Below are 18476 nucleotides of genomic sequence, written 5' to 3'. Positions count from 1 at the left end.
TGCCTGTGTGTGTGTGTGTGTGCGTGCATATGGTGTGGTGCTGAGCCGTTGCCCTGCTTCCAAAGTCGGGTTCGCTTCAGATGCGGCGATGCGCCTCACAAGCAAACAGCAACAACAAAAAAAGGAGATAATAAGTGCGTCGTATCCCTTGCACGCTAGATTGGTGCATGAGCGCCGTCGGGCCAACAGCATAGATTCAGGGGGTAGAGGGCAAACAGAGAAATAGTAGAGGAAGTGAGACCTGGAACCTGCAACCGTCTCGACACCAAACTTGAAAGAAAGCAGCCACAGCAAACCACGCGGGGAGAAACGTCGGCAGTCTCTATGCCTTCGCTGCTGATGGAGTGAATCACGCGGCGTGGCCCAAGAAAAGGTTGCTCTGCGCACTAGGGTATGAAACGGCCGTGTACACGAACGGTGCGCTGGGCAAACACCTCTCGTGAAGCAGAACCACACGGCACCAACGGGTGTTTGCACAAGTGGCAAAATGGGAGCCATGCACGAATACCGACGAGCCGTGCTTCAGTTTTGTTGCCGCTCTATTTCGTTTTCGTGGTGGCATAGGGGAGAGTCGTCGGTGCTCCGCATGAATCGACCGCCTTGCACGCGCCACCACGCAAACAAAGAGAAGTCTCGACACGCAGAGGTGAAGACTCGGAAAAAACGAAGTACTTTCGGACGACGTTTAACACATCGACTGGTTACCAGATATGAAAAGACCAGTGAACAAAAGAAGAGGAAGCAGAGGCGGTACTACGCGGCGGACCTCAATCCACGTTGACGTTACCGTCATGGGTAGGGAAGGGGTAAGGACGAAGAAGAGGAGAAAGAAGAAGCGACAGGGTGCACAATGCAAGAAAAAACGATGACCGAGTTCCTGTTTCGACGCGGTTTCGTACGATGAACCGTCCGCTGCGTGCGGGCACTCGCTCTCAGACACCCGTCGACCACACTTCACGGAGGTACCTCCCATCCTTGCTCATTCGCTCGAGATACGTGGCGGCCGCGGCGTCGGAGAGCGAGAGGTGTTGCTGGATGAGCTCGCGGAGCGTTCTGTCCACCTCCTTCGCCATGCCGTCGGCGTCACCACAGACAAAAACACATGCGTTCCGCTGCAGGATCAGGTCCATGAGGGCCACTCCACACTCCTGAATCTTGTCCTGCACGTAGCAGCCGCCGCCATAGAACCTGCCGTCGTTCGTGTCACGGGAAAAGGCGACGGTCAGCGAATGAACCACGCCGCTGTCCTTCCAGTGCGACAACTCGTCGCGAAAGAGGTGATCCTCGTAACGGCGCCGACAGCCAAAGAGGACGTCGATCGTGCCGCACACGGCCTGGCCATGATGCGTCGCCTTCTCGCAAGGGCATCCGCAGAGCGTCCCTTTTGGACAAGCGCAGCCGGACGGCAAATGGCGCTCCTTCAACCAGGCCTCGCGCTCTTGCAGAAACGCGCGGAACGGGGCGATGCCGGTGCCGGACCCGACGAGGATCATTGGCACGAGCGGGTCACGCGGCATGCGAAACACCGAGGTGCTGCGGATCTCAAAAGGGATCACGACGCGGGCCTTGGCAACGATGACTGTGTTCGAAAGAACCGGCTGCCGCACAGTCGAGGGCGCTGTGCTCCCTTCCGCGCGCGTGGGGGCCGCGCTGGCGACAGACACCGGCGGCAACCCCGCGGCAGACAGGCATTGCTCATACATCCATCCCGTGCACAGGCCCTTCTCTAGCACCTTGAAGCAGATAGACAGCGTCGTGGCATCGGCGCGGTGGGAGCTGCAGATAGAGTACTGACGCGGCTGCAGCAAGGAAAGGTTCTCCACAATGTGGCGAAACGGCGGCAGAGAGTCGGCAGCGGCGCCAACGGCCTCAAGCACCTCGCACAGGTCTCGCGGAGTGCGATGGGCAAGGAGCTTCGCATACATCGCTCGCACCGCCGCCTTCGCCTCCTCAGAGGCGCAGTGATGCGCCAACAACTGGAAAAGCGGCTTGTGAGTGCCAGTGACGCGCAGCTCCACGTACCGCATGAGCACCGCCCCGCAGCTGACCGGAAAATCCACGGCCTCGTAGAGCGGGGAGGTCGGAAACACAGAAGCACCGGGGCCAGCGATGGCGGGTGGCAGAAACGGCTCATCGCACGTCAGGTGGAAGAGGCGCAGCAGCGCCTCCACCTGCGCTGTGCTGTTAGATGGAACGACGGCGATGGTCTGCCCTGGTGCCCACTGCGTTCCCGCGCTCACCGAAAAATCCAGCTGGACGACAGAATGCCGAACAGTGGGGCAGGTCAGCAGCTTCCACGACTGCACGACACCGTCGACCTTGCAGGCAATCCTGTTCTCCACCGGCCGGTCGGTGCACGAGTCCTGCTTTGTCGAGACATCCGCACCGCAGCTGCCCATCTCGGCCGACACGGTGCGCTGCACCTCTTCACCGGCATCTGCCGCCTCTTCCACGGCATCGTTGTCCGCGTCGTCATCGCGTGCCCTCGGCGCAGCAGCGGTGCCCACAGGGGACGGCCCAATGGTCAGCTCACTGGCACCAGGAGCGTTGGGGCCTCTCGGAGGTGCAGGAACCACCACAGAAGACGGCAGCAGCGCAAGGGATGACAGCACGCAGTTAACCCACGGCATGCCAAGCGAGTGCAGCTGCGACATGGACGGCATGATGAGGACTGGAACGATGCGATTCGCCTGCAGCCGCAGCAGTAATTTTGCCCAGCGAAAGGCAGGATGAACCACGTTCGCCGGTGTGGCGCAGAGGCCCAGCACCGCAAATCGCACAGACGACAGCATGTCCGGGCGGTGCGAGGGATTCGTCAGGAACCTCTTCAAACGGCGCCCGCCGTTCGTCTGCCCCTCCGCGCCTGCTTCACAGAACAGTATCACGTTCGGGTGAGCGTGATAGTCGACAAACTGAAAGTGCGCAAAGGGGTGCACGGCAGCCGGAAAACTCTTCTCCTCGGCGCTCCGCATTGCGTGCATCGCCATCGCCTTCGACATGCCAGCCGACGCGTACAGGAAGACGACTGGGGTGCGGCACGCCTTTTCCCTGCACAGCGGCGTCGTGTCCCACAGAGAAAGGGCATCAGCCAAGCCAACGCCAGCGGTCGGGGTGTCCGTCTTGTCAGAGCCCGGCGTAGCGCCGGCTGCAACCGTTGTGGGAGTGCTGGGGTTGCCTGGCAGCGATGACCCCGACACACCAACCAGCGACGATGCCTGCAGGTCAGCACCCCTCCTCGGACCGACGCCGCCTGGCAGGGGAAGCAGAGACGGACTGGCGCTGGCGCTCGAAAAGTCCCCAAATTCGCTGGGTTCAACACGGCCGTTGCCGCCACTAACGCCACCACTACCACCAGCATCGTGATCCACAGCCTCGCCCACCGACGCGCCAGCAAGGCAGAGAGCTGCGCCAACTGAAGTACCGCTGGTGGCCAACGGCACCACGCTACGCTGCACTTGGATGCCGAGAGATGCGATGTCAAGGTAGGCGGCACTCTTCATGGGGCGCACGATGGCGCGCCAGAGGTTCGACTCCCACGACTGAATAATGGGCACGAGGCTGCTGCTGTCTATGTCTGCCAAACCTGTGTCATGAATCTTGTTTGCCTTCACCTTCAGCAGGAGCGTCTCCAGCTCCAGCGCACAGGCGTTAAACCGGTCGCTCTCGGAGGTCTTGTCAATGCCCAAGATAGCGAAGCTCACACCTTCGATATCTTTCTTCTGGCCCTGCAGCGTGCGCAGCACCTTCAGCACGCGCGACATTGGTTCTGTCAGCACACCAGAGACAACGAACACAAACGCGGCACTCCGTGGGAAGCCCATTCGTTGAAAGTTGCTGAGCTCACTAATCGAACAGCGCAGGTGATGCTGACTGGCGCCCCTGAAAATGTCCATGGCGCACTGCTTTACAAAAGAGGAATGGCCCGAGTAGAGAAAGACGATGGGGGTGAGCAGGTCGTCTACTACCTCGTGCGTTCTTCTCGATGCACCCGCGCCGTGAGAGCCGCCGTTTTCGGAGGACGCATGCCCCGCGTCGCCGCGGCCGCGATCGTTCTCGAGGCCGAGTCGGTAAAGCCGCTGCCCGGTGAGCGTTGGCGCGCCGCCGCCCCTGACAACATCGTCGCTCTCTGTGGCGCGTCCACTGCATAACCCCGGCGCATGTGCAGCACGGAAAGCCACGCCAACGCGGGCGTCGAAGGAGTCGTCCATGGTCCGACGAATGGACACCGCATCCGCTGTCACCCCTGGAAGACTCTGCAGCACCTTCTCCACCCATAGGTACACGTCATCTGCGCAAACCGCGACTGACGGAACCTCGCCCGAGAGCTGGCAAGGGCAAAGGAGCTCGAGCTTGCAGTTTGTCGCTATGGCTTTCAGATTGGCGTCCAGCGCGGCAGCTCGACGTGCACCGTCAGGCTTCCGCGAGACGAACAAAGAATGGAAGAAGCGGATTGACGGGTCCGACATCCACCGGTGCAGTTCAACCGCTTCCGCCGGCGGTGGAGTACAAGGGTCACTGTTGCCTATCCAAGCGCTGAAAGGCCCAAGAGGTGGCAGCTGCTGAGCAGCGCAGGCGCACTGCTCGCTCTGCGCGTCCGCATCGCCTTCTGTGCCGAGGACGAAGAAGAGCACCTTTGGGGGCCGTCTGAGGCTAGTGCTGGGGTTGAAGTGTTGAATCGGGTACAAATCCGCCTTGCCGCCAAGTTCGGTGATCCGCTCGTGCAGGAAGAGTGCGGTCGCAGCACACAACGGAGAAGATTTAGAGTAGAGGAGGGCGGTCTCCAGTGCGACAGACATGTCGATACGGATATCTCCTGTAATGCACGTTTCCTGACTCGTAGCTGCGGTCCCCTCCGTGCCGCTCTGCTTCAGTGCGGACCAGAGGCCCTCTAGCCACGGGTTCACGACGAGGTGCAAGCCAACGCCGTCATCAGCTTCGCCGCGCGGGTAGCAGCAGACGGCGCCCATGTCCCTAAGCTTCTTGTCCATAAAGATGCCCGGGGCGCAGAAGTTGTTGTAGTTTGTGTCGCCAAGGGCCAGAAGGCAGTAGCGAAGGTTGTGAAGAGTCCCGGCGGTTTTACGCAGCCATCGGCGAAACTGGGCAGCGTTTTCAGGTGGCTCGCCCTCACCCGTGGTACTGCACACGATAACGACGCATAGCGACGCGGACGCGTCTTCGGCGAGCTGCGCGTCGAAGAGCTTCATCGCCACCGCCTGGTTCAGTGTCATGCACTCGGCGTCGGGGAAGCCGTGGGTGGTTGTCGCATCGTGGTGCAGACGCTTCGCGATGCTCTCTGCGTTGCCTGTCTCAGAACCATACAGGACGTAGAGCCGCTCCCCCGCTTCTATACAAACTGTCTCGTCACTCATATTTTCTTTTTTGGTGAGAAATAGGTTTGCTGAGAAGTTGCTGCTTTGGAGACACGAAGAATGCGATCAGTCATGTGCCCTTGCTCTCATGCACAGCAGTGTCCGCCCTGTGGTTACGGCGCTATGATGTGTGCGCGTGTATGTGTGTGTGTGTTGGGGGGGGGCATCCGCGCATATGCGAAACGAAAGAGACGCCGGAAAAGGCACAAGAAAAGGACAAACCCAGTTCCCAGGCGAAGAACCGAGAAGGATCAGGGATGCAGCATATTCGTCAAGCTCGCAGACATCGGCGTCAAGGAGGGCGTGCTCAGGCGCGCAGACCCGCTCCAACCCCACACGCATCCTCCACTGAGGGTGGGTGTCGTTGCATCGTTGGCATAAAAGAGGGCATCACCTTTGCTGGTGCTGGCGACGACCTCGCGGTGCGCGACCATCATCACCATCAGAGAAAGAGAGAGGAAGGAGGAGCATCGTTTCTTCACGACATGCCGAAATGTACCGTCGCACGCTCCCACACTAAACGGAAAGCGCTAGGGAACGTGCATGGGGTCTGTGATTTACTTTGACAAGAACGTCGAGGTAGTCCGACGAACAACTTCTACGGCCAAGTGTGCAAAAACGAGCAAGGGAGGGCAAAGAAGGACACGAAATGTCGTGGCGACGAGCAAGGCATCAGTACCGCCGTGTCCTCGTGTGCGCAACACGAGGACACGCGCAAGCGGTAGACGGCGAGAACAAGCAGTGGGCCTGCCCCTCCCATCACGGTGCGTCAGCGTCGCCGCCACACGACACCAACAGCATCTGCAACAGTAATGTACATAAGGTCGCTCCCCTTCTTACTCGCCGTCTGGTTGTTGCTGAGAGACGCGCTCTCGCACCAAAAAAAAAAACGACTCGGCGGATGTGTTCACACTGATTTCGAGGTTAAACTCTCCGCAACGTTCGTGCCTCGTCGCTACGCAGAGGTGTTGCGTTGCATGCTGGCTGCCTTGCGCTTCCTGTCCACCAAGCGCACCGTAGTGCGGCGTTGCGAGGTGCCGCGGCGGCCGAGGAACGATGCCAGCTCACCTTTGCCAGGTCCCGCATCAGCGCCGGTTAGCAGTTCTACGCCAATGACAACGCGCTTGTACCGGAACGTGCACTGCTTCTCGTAGCAGTGGGGGCACCAGCGGTTCTTGCCCAGGCAAAACTTGCACGGCTCCTGACACGTTGTGCACCGCGGGAGATGAGGATAGGCGTCGCACGTGGTGCGCTGGTACACACAGCCGGGGTGGTGTACGATAACAGCGGGCGTTTTCTTTCCTTTAGGGGGTGCACGATACGTGTCCACACCGCAGCCGCAGGGCTCCGGCGGGTGCACCTTTTTCTTGGGTGCCGCAGCGGCGTCCTTTCCTTTGGAGGCGGGGAGAAGAGGCATGGCAAACCACAGTAGAGCTTCCGCGAAGCAACACCAAAACGTTACATGGAAAGGAGCGCCGAAGTGAGTGACAGCACAGGAAGCGGTGCTCCGCACTTGGCTTCGTAGAGGATAGCCATAAACGATCGTGCAAGTGAAAGGTACCGAGATAGGGGAGCGATGGATACCATTTTGCTACAATGCGGAGAGAACCTTGTGCGACCGGCTTGCAGAGAACCTTAGCAGCGATCACTTAGGCCACTAAAGCACAGGAAGTGGGTGTGCGTCAGCGCACGTGGCCACGGCAGACACGGCACATACACGAGAGCGGAATGTTTGCAAGCCAGTATCGTCTTGCGAAGCGAGAGGCACTATAGCACTAGAGGCGAGCGATTGTAGTACTTTTCGTCGCTGATGCTGGCTTTTGGCGAATAAGGGAACAGCACAGACATCGACTGTAGTGAGACGGTGCACCTCCGCATGGTCCATCAGTGGCATCATAGTGGTGTCTAGCTCCTGCGTTGTGCGCTAGTACGATGTGCTGTGCCGACACTCGACACGCATGACGTTTTCGGCTTCATGTTAGTGCCGCGTACTGTTTTTCGTCCGTGAAGGCCAGGGTGGAGTTGCCGTCCCAATACGAGTACGAAGGCACCAGGTGTGCCATTCGCATGCTGCCTGTCTAGCTCCTTTTTTGTGGTCCTACGGCAAATTGCACAACACCACAGAAAAAAACTTTCCGGGGTGCAACCCACCTCGGCCACGACTTACGCGCGTATCAGATTAGTACCAAAGGACACCGACTACCACCAGCTCAGACTGCGGGGCGCACAAACGGGGGAAACAAAAAAAGAGCGGGAATCCCCCACCCCTGCCTCTCTTTCTCGTTGTGCGTCAGTGACGTTTCCTTAACCGCCATGGTCGTCTCGGCTCACCATGTCGCCGAAAAAGCCACCCACGCGTCGGCGGCGCTTCTCATATGTGAAGTTGATCTTCTTCCGGCGCTCCTCCTTCAGCCAGCGTGCCGCGGCGGCCCGCTCGCGCTTCTGTTGCCGCTCTGTCCGGTACACCTCCATCGAGTCCATCGACTCCACCGCTTCGACACAAGAAGCCGCCACGGAGGAAGGGTTCGCGTTGGCGGCGTCCGTGGCTGCCATAGTGGCCGACAACGCGGAGGTCTCGACGGGGGCTTGCCTCTTCTTTTTGAGCGGCTCTTGATTGCATGCCGTGTCGGTGCCTGACATACCACTCTCTACACGTCTGGAGGCCTTTGGGGGCAGAGGTGCACCGGTGTCTGCAGAGGGCGACCGTGTTGATGCGGCGGCACTTTCAGTGGACTTGGCTGTTTTCTGCCCTCGCACGTCAGATCTCTGCGGCGCCTTCTGTGACGACTTCTTCTTCGCTGCTGGAGCGCCACCATCGTCGTCATCGTCGCTGTTGCCGTCGAAATGGACGCGCTTCCGTGGCGCAATGCCGATCTCTGCAAACCTCTGTCGCAGCACCTCGCGAGAGGCCAGCCTCGCCTGCGCGTCGGCCTCCATCTCGACATCAGTGTCGCTGTCCTCACTTGACGGAGACGAAGCATCGCTGCTGGACGGGTCGCTGCTCGCTTCGTCGACGTCGTTTTTGCCGCCTTCACCGTCCGCTCCACAGCCTTCCAGGAGACGACGTTCGCGCTTCTCTTCTTCTTCCAACTCGCGGTCGAGTTCACGCAGGGTGCGCAGATGGTGCTGCTCTGCGCGACCGCGGAGCTGATCCAGCTCCGCCTCGTCGTTCATGAAAGCGATGTCGACAAAGTCGATAATGTTGTCCGAGCCGCTGACGGCAAGCAGGTTCGCGTCGTGTGACACGCGCATACGGCTGATCGCTTCCTGCCCACGCGCGCGACGCGCCACGTAGTTGCCTTGTTGCTGGGGCCCACCGCTACTGCTCTGGTTCCCGAGAGCACTCGAGTGAGAGTAGGTGTAGTCGCGTGCGCTCAGCTGGCAGAGATTGCGCCGCACCGGATACATCTGCAGCACCCGCACCAGTCCATCACACGCGCCGGTCAGGATGAGGTTGTGGTTAAAGGAGGTGTTCTCGCCGTGAAAAGATATGATGGCCTCGCACTCTGCCGGGTGGCGGTCCATCACGTCGTACGGACGAGCCCACGAGCCGTACTTCCATAGCGGCAGTCCGCCGTGAGGTGTACCGCACACAATGCTTGGGATGAAAGTCGCGTTGCTAACGCCACTGCTGTTGATGAAGGCAAAGCAGTTTAGCTCGTCCTTTCGGCGTACACTAAAGTCACGAACTTTGCCGGCGCGCATGTCGTAGACGCCCAGACAAGTGTCGCCGCTGCTGGAAACGAGTTCTTGGGCGTCTGTGAAGTAGCACAACTGCGACACGTAGTCGCCGTGCTCGTGGTACACATACACAGGCCTCCGCTCGCGCATGTCCCATACGGCGATAAGCCCGTCGTCGTCTCCTGTTGCTATGAGATTCTCGTCGCAGACGTTGAGAGCGGAGATGCCGTATTTGTGCGGGTTCAGTGGCGCAGTAGGACCACGGCGGCTGCCGCGGGGCGCCGCAGCCGCCTTCTGCCGCGTTGCCTTTCCGCTTTTCGCCGTCGGGTCATTCGTTTTGTTCATCGAGTTCAGCTTCTTCTTGCCAGCCGTGCGGGCATGCACCTCCTCATCCGGAATGTGGATGACAAGGCGGAGTGAAACACAGTCCATCACTGATATCGTGCGATCACCGCTGGCGCTAACGAGGTAGTTGCCATCGTCGGTGAACTCCATCGACGAGACGCTGCCGGAGGGGTGCATCAACATATTTTGATGATGGTAATTCATCACGACTTCGTCCTCGCGGTACTGCCCGGAGAAGATCCATGATGAGAAATCGTTTTGTAAGGGTATCTTCACCATCTCATCGACGCTCTTGCGCTTGTAGATTTCAACTTCGCCGGTGACGAGGCCAGCCGCCATGATCGGGAGCCTCGGATGGAAGCCCATATCAAGCACCGGGGCCGAGGCCACGATCGCCGCCGGTACCGTGACCTCGTTCGTGTCCCCCATGAGGACATCCTCCTTGAGGTGATCGAGTTCCATCGCCTGCCGACGTCACTGAGTCTCCGAGAGTGTCGGAAGAAAAACGGGAAGAACACTGATGAGGTCGGCCTTCCAGAACGTTCCGTGAAGGCCGGACGTTAGCTGTCGGTCAGCACCAAAAACCTCCTCCAAGCCTTCAAACGGGTAACACCGGGACATGCAAAGAAGTACAGACACAGAACCAGTGAGGTTGCATCAGGGCGAGGCGCTCCAGAACATGTCAGGGGGATAGAAACCTGCACAGCTTCTCTTACACAACGTACCGCTCGTAAAACGGGTGCACTCCGCGGTTCGCGTCAAGACCACTCGAGTCCCTTGTAGTTCGTCAAGGTTTTCCACCAGTCCAAGATTACCTCTCGTGGTGTGCAGCGCGGCTGCCCTGCCTCTCGTGAAGAGCATCGCCATTCTCTTTAATAATAGTTCCGTGCACTTGAAGGTCGTGTGCTACCAGGCGACCAGCCACAGACTGGAGCATGATGAATAGCACCAAAACAGAAAGGTCAAAAACAATTCGCTGTGCTACGCTATCTCGCAACGACCCCGCTGGAGGCAGCTCTCCCTCACCAGATCCCAAACCTCTTCGCTTCCCGTTAGCGTGTCCATATTCCACCAAGTACAAGGCGACAGAATATACGCACATGCAACCACAGCTCCACCACCGCTGCCGCACCACGGCGACATCCAGGTCGTCTGGGTCGCGCCCGCCCAGCCCCGGCCCTCGAATCAGGCCACGCGCCTAGCCAGCTCTCCCTGTCCTCCCTCCAAGACCCTGCACACCCCTGCCTGCGGCCCATCCTTCCCGCCCCGGCGCCTCACGCCGCGCCATCCCATGCCACGCTGTGGCGCCACTCCACATGGGAGTCTGGAGGACTCGCTCCATTGATTCGGGGTGCTCTCGCCATGCTGCCGGCACCCGGGCCTCGCCAGCCCACCCGCCCGGGACGTCGGAGGTGCCGTGCGCTTCGCAGACAAGCGCGGTGGAGCTGATCGGCGTGCCTCTTGTTCTCCAATACGCACCGTGTCCTCGGCATGCCGCCTGGTGAGCTCGTACAAGCATCATCGCGGCAGCAAGTCTCCTCCGCACAGAGCGGCACCGAGCCTGCCCACCGACACCACGCGTCCGCCAGCCGCACCCAGGGGTAGGCGGCAGCCTCGCAGCTTCCCCAGAAAGCGTGGGTACTCGACGCGGATACCGCGCGCTGAGGTGGCCGGCGTCATCCGGGCGGGCACGGGTACAAAAAAAAAAAGGAGCCGCTGCCGGACACTCAATGTATGCGGCCGCCGCCCATTCCAACCAGCCGCGGCACTATGCGCGTGAGAGACGAGGGCGAAAGTATATATAGATATGGAAGCAGAGAATGCGCAACACAGACACACACCTCACCTGACGGAGGAGAAAAATAGGCGAGAATGCACAGCACAGAAAAATCTGTAAAGCAGCTGCTAAAGCAGAGACCACAGGCAAAGTGTGCATGTCTCGAGAAAGTACCTGAAGGACAGACGAACCGCACAGCGGCAAACATCTTTCTACGCTTGCACGCATACATTCGCCCAAACGCCTGCGATGGGCTTTAACAGAAGCACGCTCTCGGAAGGGAGCACACTCACAACGACTTTTTCGAGGCATTAATCTGTGAGACGTGAGACTTTCAAGGCGTACTCAATGCGCTCCGCCTCTGTCATCTCCTCGAGCGGCTTCGTCAGGGGAACTAAATCGCGCAAACGGACAGGGTTTTGGCTCTGCAGCTGGGCGCGTAGTCCCAGATACATATTCTCCTCCCTCGCGCACGCCGTCGAGCTGGGTACGGCGCCAAGCAAAGGCTGCAGACCCAGCGCGCGACAAATATCATTGCATTCATGCTTCTCTATCCACTTGTCGATACCCTCCTGCCCCATGTTGCCCATGCCGAGCCCCTTGCCGTCCTCCGTGTGAATTTGCGGGTCGGTAAAGAAGTCATTGACGCCTTGCAAATCGCACACGAGCATCGAGCCGCCACTTTCCACCAGGGTAAAGTGCGAGAAGGTCTCTGCGGCTTCAAAGATCTCCGTTCGCCGCCTCGCCTCCGACGAGGTAAGGGCTGCTTTTTTGTCTTCGCGGTAGGTTTCGCCATAGTTGCTGTTGTACTTGGTGAATTTGCCGCTCAGCATCGGCTCCATCACAAACATCACCTCCCCCGTATCCTGAGTCTTGTAAGAGAAGAAACCTGTACGCTTCCTCTGGGAGGCCGCCGGGATGCTGTCGCGAGGGATGCGGACTACGTAACACTGCAGAAAAGAGATGTTCGGCTTGCGAATGTTGGTGAGGTGAATGCGGTTGAAATTGTTCGCAAACTCTTCACACATGCACTGCGCGGCTCCCTCGTTGAAGTAGTCTTTCTCTACAACGTTACTGATGTTACGGCGAAACATCTTGGCCACCATCGGTGTCCCGGCTCCCTCCTCATCCACGTCCTCCACTGCGTAACAGACTCGCATGCCACCGTGGCCCATGCCCTTGTGCGGGCGAGGAATTCGAATAAGGCAGTCACTTTCTTTCCAAGCGTAGGAGTGCAGGTCGAAGATATACTGCTTTGCGGTGCACACCACCGGCGACTCCTCCTCCGCCGACGCCACGTCCTTGGTGGCGGGGTTCATAAGCTTCGCAGGGACACAGTCCAACTCGATGGCCTGTGCACTGACTGCAAAGCAGCTTTCTCTGATTTTTTCAGTGAGCTGCTCGAGGTGAGAGTTTGAGGAAGTGACAGTGGTGTCGGTTGTTACACCCAGCGCGTGAGGCGGCGATAGCGGCAACACAAACGCAAAGCGGAACAGACACAGACACGTACGGTGCCGCACCAGAGATGCTTTTTCGTTTCACTCTAGAGCGTCGAGTATCTTGCTTACAACCCCAAAAGCAGGATCGGTGCCTCTGGGGCTCGGTGCAACTCTGTGTGCATCCGAAGAGAACGAGGGGAGCGGGATGCCTCTTCGGCGATCCTGGGTATTATCCACCAACTCTCTAGCCTCCTTTGCGCGGCTGTACGCACACAGGACACACTTTCTGAACTGAGTTCTTTTCGTTGCTGCTTTTCTTTTCCGGCACTATGCCTCCAGTTGAGAATCACGACCGGGTCCTTTCCATGCAGATCCTGTTGCTCTCTCTAAACGGTGGGTGAATACCTTATTGTGCGCGGGAATGCACGAAGCTAACACTACGGCTGCAGCAAAAACCTTCGCGAAAGAAGCGCAGAGCCGCAAGCGCACAGAGATTAAAACAACAAAAAAACAGGCATCACGCGTACGATATAAGCGGATTTGTGGAGAGGGGACAAAGATGTGGGGTGATCAGACGGCATACAGAAAGGCAACCTACTGAAAAACAACCCGCTCACACTCGCAAGTAGAGGCGTTTACAAGTACACACTCACGCTGCAAAAGCCGCAGCAGATGCACTGCAGAGATGTCCACACGCACATATATACTCGGGGGCGTTTATATCTTCACCTTCAGCGTGTCCATATTCCACCAAGTACAAGGCGACAGAATATACGCACATACAACCACAGCTCCACCACCGCTGCCGCACCACGGCGACATCCAGGTCGTCTGGGTCGCGCCCGCCCAGCCCCGGCCCTCGAATCAGGCCACGCGCCTAGCCAGCTCTCCCTGTCCTCCCTCCAAGACCCTGCACACCCCTGCCTGCGGCCCATCCTTCCCGCCCCGGCGCCTCACGCCGCGCCATCCCATGCCACGCTGTGGCGCCACTCCACATGGGAGTCTGGAGGACTCGCTCCATTGATTCGGGGTGCTCTCGCCATGCTGCCGGCACCCGGGCCTCGCCAGCCCACCCGCCCGGGACGTCGGAGGTGCCGTGCGCTTCGCAGACAAGCGCGGTGGAGCTGATCGGCGTGCCTCTTGTTCTCCAATACGCACCGTGTCCTCGGCATGCCGCCTGGTGAGCTCGTACAAGCATCATCGCGGCAGCAAGTCTCCTCCGCACAGAGCGGCACCGAGCCTGACCACCGACACCACGCGTCCGCCAGCCGCACCCAGGGGTAGGCGGCAGTCTCGCAGCTTCCCCAGAAAGCGTGGGTACTCGACGCGGATACCGCGCGCTGAGGTGGCTGGCGTCATCCGGGCGGGCACGGGTGCCAACAACGAAAACAGAAAACGAATGAAGACCTTGACGCATATTTGACACGCCGCGTGCCCACGCCGAGGTACAGAGAAACACAAGCGCAAGGACGCGAAGTTCACAGAGGGCTTTGTACAGGCGGAGGCGTCGTGCACGTGAGCGCGCGTTCTCGTGCGAAAAGACGGAGGCAAATGCACACGGAAACGCAGGTAATGACGCGGCGGCAAGCAGAAGATAGATCAGTGCAGGAAGACAAGTGCCGCAGTGTGTGCTTAGCAGAAGCGCAGTCGCAAACCCATGAACTCCGCACCCGTACACAAGAAAGCAATCGGACCGTAAGCTCGTGGTGAAATTTTCCCAGACGCGTTGCAACGCCCATGCACGCCGCGTCAGACTTCATACGGCGTCGTTGGCTCTGCCGCGAGGAATTCGGCAATGCGATCGGCCACTTTCTTTTGATACTTCTTCTCAGCAAAGAACCAGTGGCCGCCACCCTGTACCTCGACCACATCGGAAATCCCGTCACGCCGCCGCTGATGCTGACGTATGTACGAGCACCAGTGGTCGGCGTGAAACATGACGCGCTTCTCGCCGCCGTACATGAAGAGAATAGGAATCGCCAGCGGCACAAAGTAGCGCTGTGTGACCAGCGGCGCGTGGCTCTTTGGCTGCAGCAGGACGTCGCCGTTACCCGGCAGAGTGGAAACATCTGCTGCGAGTGAGGGCGTAGCAGGCAGGCGACGATATATTGTAGTCATCGCTGTGGTCATCACATTCGATGACGCCCTGCTCGGAGCGACGGTGGCACTCAAGGCTGCTGCGCCTTCGCCCGGCACAGATGACGATGGCGTGGCTGGCTTTTCACCGAGGAGCCACGACACCAGCGCTACGAGGCGCAGCACCAACGTCCCCAACCAGAATCGGAGGTAGATCCACGAGTGCGAGGGCGACGCGAGCACCGGCACAGCAGGACGCAGCGGAGAGCTGCGGTTCGACTTGCGTAGTCGGCTCAGCACTGTCGAGCGTGGCCCGACAGAGCTGCGATCTGAGTCGCCACCGTCGAGGTTGCCGTGAAACGGCGTCGACGACGACGCGATGGTGTCGTTACTCAACGGTGGAAAGACGACGGCCTGGTAGAAGAGGCGCCGCTTCGCCACGTGCATTTGTCGTGCACCAGTGCTAGAAGAAACGCCGAACGTGTCAGCGCGACCGCCGTCGCTCGAACAGATGCCGTCGGCAGCCATCAAGAAACTGATGTCTTTGCTGTCCACCCCTGTTGCCCTGTTCGTCTCCATGAAGCTCTGCGCGCCTGTCAGAGTGAGCGGATCCTCGGTGACCCACGCGGGTGCAGCGATGCCGTTGACAGAAGTGTACGGGTCAAGTTCGCCGCTGCTGCCGAGACCGCTGGGACCCCCGTCGACGATGCCGCGCGTATCGGCGGCGAGCGAGTTCCACTCATCGAACACCATGTCAGCCCCCTTCGCGTACGATGAGAAGACGACGTGCGCGCCGTCTGTCGGGTTCTTCTTATCAAACGTGGTACCGCTTTCGCCAGCACCACCGTCACCCTCCGAAGTGTCGCCCATCCCATCAGCGCCTGTGCAGCTGTCTGTGGACGAGTCGCCATAGAGCCATTGCCGTTGTGCCCGCCCAGAATGCGTGGACTTGCGAATCGTGCCGCAGTTTCCTTCAAAAGCCTCGCCGACCCCACGTTCGGACAGGGGTCGACCGTTCGACTGCAGCCGACCCTGATTCCCAGACGTTGCGCTGCCTCTGAAGGCTGTCACGGGCATCTTCTCCAGATACGGGATGAGCATGATCTTCCAGCCGGCGGTCGTTGGCTGCGCAGGTCCCTTGCTCTTGCAGTAGCCCGCCTCCACAGTAGCTGCTGCTGCTGCTGCTGAGGATGATGGAGAGGCTTTGGTCTTCTCCGTCTGCAGTAACATGGGCAGCTGCAGGGCGCCCCGGTTTTCCACAGCGAGGGGGTGTCGCGCAAAAAACTGTGCGTTGAGGGTGTGGTTCAGCAGCTCCATCGTCGGCGTGACCACCATCTGTGGGTCGTACGAGTAGTAGGGTCGCCCGGAGACGCTCGCAAACCACTCCACCAGCCAGCGCGCCAGGCGATGGGGCACGAACAGCTCACAGACGATCAAAAAAAACTGGTAGAGGATAATGAAAAGCCTTTTGCGCGCCTCAGCGCGCTGCGGTAGCGCGGCGCCCCTGCGCCGGCGAATGGCGTACTGCGAAGCGAGGGAGCGCTTTGTCCCTGAAGTGGAAGGACCGCTGCGCATCGGCGGCAGCGTCGACAGGGCCGGCACAGCGTCCAGGGGCGAGGTACTCTGTCCTCGAAGCAGCGTGAGGGTCGGTGCGGCGCCAGCTGCCGGCACTATTCGTCCTTGTTGACCCACGTCTGGATCGCAGGTGGCTGTAGTCTGAGCGATAGTGTCCACCTCCCGCCCAGAAGCGGATAGATTGGCAGCCTTTTCCTTGTTTAGTGCGACTTGGGCCTCAGCTGCTGCAAAAGGGCTGCGGGTCATGTCGGTAGGCTTGCCCTTGCCTTGCCCGGACACCAAAGCGCACATGCGCTCAACGTGAGCGGCGTCGCTTTCAAAACAGTACGCGCCGACATCGAGGGCGACAATGCGGGAGAAGAGACTTGGCCTGGCGAGGAGAAGCTCGTAGGCCAACAAGCACCCCCAGCCGTGCGCGATCAGCACTGGCCGAGTGTATGTGGGTGGCAGCTGGTGCGCCGCAAACGCATCGGTGGTGGGTTGTGATGTCTCGGTTTCGCCGCCGCCGCTACGTCTCGCGCTCGCCTGCGCCTCCGCGGAGATGGGCAACCTCACAGGTGGGCAGTAATTACACGTTTCCATGGCTGTGTCCACCGCGATTTCGAGCAGCGTCACAAGATCCTGGAAGCTGTGGCCCTTCCACGAGGTGCGGAAGGGCTCTAATGCGGCACAGCGACAGGGAACGCCGAATGCCTGCAGCGGTGTTCTCGCGCATGTCCCGCCGCTGCTGCTGCTGCTGCTGTCGGTTGGTTGCAGAACAGCGCCGGCGGAGGTGAGAAATCGCATCGGCGGAAGTGCGCTCATCCACGTCGACCCAGTTGCCGCGCACGCGGTTGAGACCCCACCGCCCCCGCGCCGCAGTTTCCCCAGCTGATTCGTCTCTGCCGCGTCGCCTCGCTTGCGCAGCTCGTTGAGAAACGGATGCTCGTCGTCGAATCCGGGCAAGGTCACTCCAACAATACGGTAGTCTGCGGCCAAAGTGGCCATGACGTTGTCGCGGAAGACATCACAGGTGTCTGGCCACCCGGCGATAAAGATCACGGTCGGTTTGCTCAGATTCCCGGATATGTGGATGTTCATTGCGGCGCGTTGAGGGCGAGACGCAGAAAGAGGGGAGAGAAGGAATGGGCGTGAAAAGTTCTGCACCACAACGTATCATCAACCAGCGCGCATAGAGAGAGAAGGGAGAGGGGGAAGGGCAAATGAAGACACCCGGGAAGGAGAGAAAGGTGCTGTATGACGGTCTGGATGTACGCGTGTGTGTGTGCGTGTGTGTGTGTGCGTGTGTGTGTGAGGGAAAAGCGGGAGGTCGTCAACGCCGGTAAATGGAGTGCACATGAAACAGGGTGAGATATGCAGATGCATGCACACACACACACGCATGCATGTATACCTTTACATACACACACATACACACACACGCACCTCTTTAGCCTCTCTGGTGCACGGAAAATAAAAAGAAACGTGACTGAGGCGACCGTCGGACAAGAGGGCGTACGGCGCGCACCTACACAGCCAAAACGCCCGAGAGGAAGAACAGTAGATCAGAACGACGTTTTGGCGACGGGAGGTGGCGCTATGCCCGTGTTTTCCAACGGGCAGGGTTGCAGGACTGTGCTCACTGAAAGCACAGCACATGCAAGTGCGGTGTGTGTGTGTGTGCGTGTGTGTGTAAAGGAGAGAGGGAAGCGCAAAAGGGTCGCGAAGAAGGTAATAGAGAGAAAGCACAAATTACACGAAGAAAAAACGAAACATTTCTGCATGAGAGACGTGCTCCTGCACCGCAGCCGTCAACCGCGTTTGCCTTACCGCTCCCTCCCTCAGCGTGAACAGAGGAATTGTTGATGCGTGAGATAGCGATAGACATTGTGGTGTGTCCTTTTTACGCGCACGTGAAATCAAACACGGCGCCTGTGTCGCCTGTGTCGGAGACGAGTCTCTCTTAGTTTCCTTTTTGCCGTATTTCTGGCGTTGTTAACAAGTTGGCACCGCATGGGCACCGTCAAGTTCGACGCGGTGCACCAACCGCAGCATGAAAATATTCAGATGCAATGTCTGGAAAAGTTCCACCCACGAAACCTGTGCCGTGCGTTCGCTGCTGGCGATGGTAAGGTGGGGGAGCAAGAAAGGCCAAGGCGACAGACAATGAGAGTAGTCGCGGTAAGGGGATGACAATGTAAGATATGGCGGTGTTAAACTTTTCTTGTTTAAAAT

At 59.3% G+C, this 18476-nt stretch overlaps 4 protein-coding genes across 4 annotated transcripts; all 4 read right to left on the bottom strand.

Moving 5' to 3' along the window:
* Positions 1–932: 932 nt before the first annotated feature.
* Positions 933–5369, bottom strand: LMJF_36_4720 (methionine synthase reductase, mitochondrial precursor-like protein; the record flags this gene model as incomplete). The annotated part of the gene is made up of 1 exon (XM_001687005.2): positions 933–5369. One exon carries the CDS (start codon positions 5367–5369, stop codon positions 933–935), a length of 4437 nt encoding a protein of 1478 aa, XP_001687057.2.
* A 2304-nt stretch (positions 5370–7673) lies between these two features.
* LMJF_36_4710 (conserved hypothetical protein) lies at positions 7674–9857 on the bottom strand (the record flags this gene model as incomplete). Its single annotated transcript, XM_001687004.1, has 1 exon — positions 7674–9857. The coding sequence occupies one exon, from the start codon at positions 9855–9857 to the stop codon at positions 7674–7676; it is 2184 nt and encodes a 727-aa protein (XP_001687056.1).
* A 1626-nt stretch (positions 9858–11483) lies between these two features.
* Positions 11484–12491, bottom strand: LMJF_36_4700 (myosin heavy chain kinase a-like protein; the record flags this gene model as incomplete). Its single annotated transcript, XM_001687003.1, has 1 exon — positions 11484–12491. The coding sequence occupies one exon, from the start codon at positions 12489–12491 to the stop codon at positions 11484–11486; it is 1008 nt and encodes a 335-aa protein (XP_001687055.1).
* Positions 12492–14360: 1869 nt separating this feature from the next.
* Positions 14361–17342, bottom strand: LMJF_36_4690 (conserved hypothetical protein; the record flags this gene model as incomplete). Its single annotated transcript, XM_001687002.1, has 1 exon — positions 14361–17342. One exon carries the CDS (start codon positions 17340–17342, stop codon positions 14361–14363), a length of 2982 nt encoding a protein of 993 aa, XP_001687054.1.
* Between the last annotated feature and the right edge of the window lie 1134 nt (positions 17343–18476).

The sequence above is a fragment of the Leishmania major genome, chromosome 36 (genome assembly GCF_000002725.2).
Source record: "Leishmania major strain Friedlin complete genome, chromosome 36".
Lineage (NCBI taxonomy): Eukaryota > Euglenozoa > Kinetoplastea > Trypanosomatida > Trypanosomatidae > Leishmania > Leishmania major.
This window is presented reverse-complemented; position numbering and strand designations above follow the sequence as displayed.